General features: G+C 53.4%; 1 protein-coding gene across 2 annotated transcripts in view; it reads left to right on the forward strand.

The window, feature by feature from the left end:
• The window catches only part of LOC142990152 (collagen alpha-1(XIV) chain-like), a 19,988-nt gene that overhangs the window by 17,464 nt on the left and 24 nt on the right, over positions 1-2,500 (forward strand). The window contains exons 34-37 of one of the 2 annotated variants that reach the window (XM_076139895.1): positions 59-247; positions 332-409; positions 498-653; positions 1,311-2,500. The exon at positions 1,311-2,500 is cut by the window's right edge and continues 24 nt beyond it. In XM_076139895.1, the coding sequence (XP_075996010.1) occupies positions 59-247; positions 332-409; positions 498-653; positions 1,311-1,615 (728 nt within the window). In that variant the 3' untranslated portion in view covers positions 1,616-2,500. The remainder of the gene's footprint in view (positions 1-58; positions 248-331; positions 410-497; positions 654-1,310) is intronic. The other variant, XM_076139896.1, reaches the window with a different exon arrangement.

Genomic DNA, 2,500 nt, shown 5'->3' on the forward strand with positions numbered 1-2,500 from the left:
TTCTCCACTGATCGTGCTGTAAAGTCCTGAATGGATCGATGGCGTTTCCTGTTTTCAGGCCACATGGCACGATACAACTCCATCCTGAACCAGGTCCCCAGTCAGCCCGTGTCCGTCCGTGCTGTGCCGGGACCGCCCGGAGAACCCGGCCGACAGGGAAGCACGGGACCCCAGGGAGAGCAAGGCCCATCTGGAAGGCCTGGCTTTCCAGGTCAGAATGGACAGAACGGGCAACCAGGAGACAGAGGTGAGACAGGAAGTACAGCAGAGGGTAAACAGGAAGTAGATTACTGCCAAAGCTAGGGCCGAACCTGTGTGTGTTTGTGTCCAGGCCATCCAGGAGAGAAGGGTGACAAAGGATCCCCAGGTGTTGGAGTCCAAGGCCCCAGAGGACTCTCAGGACCCCCTGGTAAACCAAACCACTCCATTCATTGCCATGGCCCATCACACCATGCACACCACACCGTTTCATACCAAATCCTGGTCTCCCTTCCCAGGTGCCGCTGGGCAGGGCAGGACCGGTAGTCAGGGTCCGTCAGGACGGCCTGGTAATCCTGGTTCTCCTGGTCGACCTGGTGTTCCGGGACCTGTGGGCCCTGCAGGTCCCCCTGGATACTGCGACCAGAACTCCTGTGTGGGCTACAATGTTGGAGGTATGTGAAGCTTTTTGGCGCTTGGTGTTCTCTGAGCCTGGTCTCTTCCGAGCTTGGTCTTCTCTGAGCCTGGTCTCTTCTGAGCCTGGTCTCTTCTGAGCCTGGTCTCTTCTGAGCCTGGTCTTCTCTGAGCCTGGTCTTCTCTGAGCCTGGTCTTCTCTGAGATGGTCTTCTCTGAGCCTGGTCTCTTCTGAGCCTGGTCTTCTCTGAGACTGGTCTTCTCTGAGCCTGGTCTCTTCTGAGCCTGGTCTCTTCTGAGCCTGGTCTCTTCTGAGCCTGGTCTCTTCTGGTTTGACCAAATGACTGAATGAATTCTGCTTCTCAGCATGTTTCTGATGTTAACCCTCTGACTTGATTTAAATGAGCTGCATCCTCTAAACTTCACCTTCTAACTCTTTCAGAGTTGTCCGGTCTGTAACCCTGAGTATGTAACCTTTGTCCGTCTTCATCTTCTGCTCCTTCCTTCCTGTTCCGCCCCCCTATCTTTTTTCCTGTCCCGCTTACGCAATCAAAACGCAACAAACCTGTGCAAACATTGCTTCCTGTGGTGGCGGGGGGCGGCCATCTTTGTTTTGGGCTATCACTGACTCTCTGCTGACCGGCTGCCCGGCTGGCTGCCCGGCTGGCTGCCCGGCTGGCTGCTTTGGAAACATGCAGGCGAAGATGTCACTTACGGCGGCGCTGGTGTCCCCCCAGTCCAAATCCCATCCAACATCTTCCCCAACTACGGCGAGGTGGAGGAGGACGACCCCTACCGATACTACCAGCCCAACTACCCGGCCCCGCGGCCCGTGTCGCCTGATGACCCCTCGCTCTCCCTGGATGACATTGAGCTGAGTTCCCCGGGAGTCCACCGCTCCTCCAGGAGCCTCGCGGAAGGAGACGGAGCGCAGACGGAAGAGGAGATCCTGAAGAGAAGGCAACTCAGAGCAGCCAAGAAGCAGCCGGGGCCGAGGGAGTGAGGGCGGCCAAGGGGGGGAGGGGGAGGGGGGGCTGATTGGGCGGCTTGAGGACTGATCAACAAAGTGCCTGAATTCTTATGGACATCATATGGGGGGGGGGGGGGTTCATTGTTCCAGAAGGAGATTGACCCGATTGAGCTGAACTTGGTTTTATACTGGAGTTTGTTTCTTCTTCACGTGGTCTTCCTGTCTGGATGGAGGGGAAACATAAGGTCGGACCGTCTTTTAAAGAAATGAAGCCATCTTCTTTCTGCTTGGTTAAGTTAACCCTTAACGGTGTGAAACATCAGTTTCTTGTATTCTAGTGTGATGTCAAAGCATCAAAGCACCAACAATGTAACACATTAAAGGAGCAGTAAAGATGTGATAGAGCGACACTGACATGACTGACAGCTGCTCAGACACTAACAGCTGATTGATGTCAGATTTGTTTGGATTTGTATTTAGGGTTTTTTACAGAGTTATTGATCTCTTTGTTTGTTCAGTGTGTTAGTAACTAAGATCATGTAAAAACAAACAATAACCGTGTGCACCGTCGTACCTCAGTGTGAGTGTGTTGTTGTTTTGTTGTCATGTTTGTCAACAAGATGGCCGTCGCTCTCTCAGGAGGGAGGTGCCGTTCTCAGGAATGCTGTTTGGCAACTGCCTTAGCAACTACTGCAACTGTGGTAACCAAGCAACCACAGCAAACACCATAGCAACCATTACACAAACTACCTAGCAACCACCTGGAACATGATAGCAACCGCAGTAGCAACACCGGAAACACCACAGCATCCATCCAACCCCACACACCACAGCCTAGCAACTACCCAGAGCACCATAGCGACTAGCCTAGCAGCCTCCTGGCACGTTGTGTATCTGTGATGGGAGAAGAATCCTGTG

Source organism: Genypterus blacodes, unplaced genomic scaffold (assembly GCF_046128005.1).
Source record: "Genypterus blacodes isolate CSIRO-AG114 ecotype Tasmania unplaced genomic scaffold, CSIRO-AGI_Gbla_v1 ptg000479l_1, whole genome shotgun sequence".
Classification (NCBI taxonomy): Eukaryota; Metazoa; Chordata; class Actinopteri; order Ophidiiformes; family Ophidiidae; genus Genypterus; species Genypterus blacodes.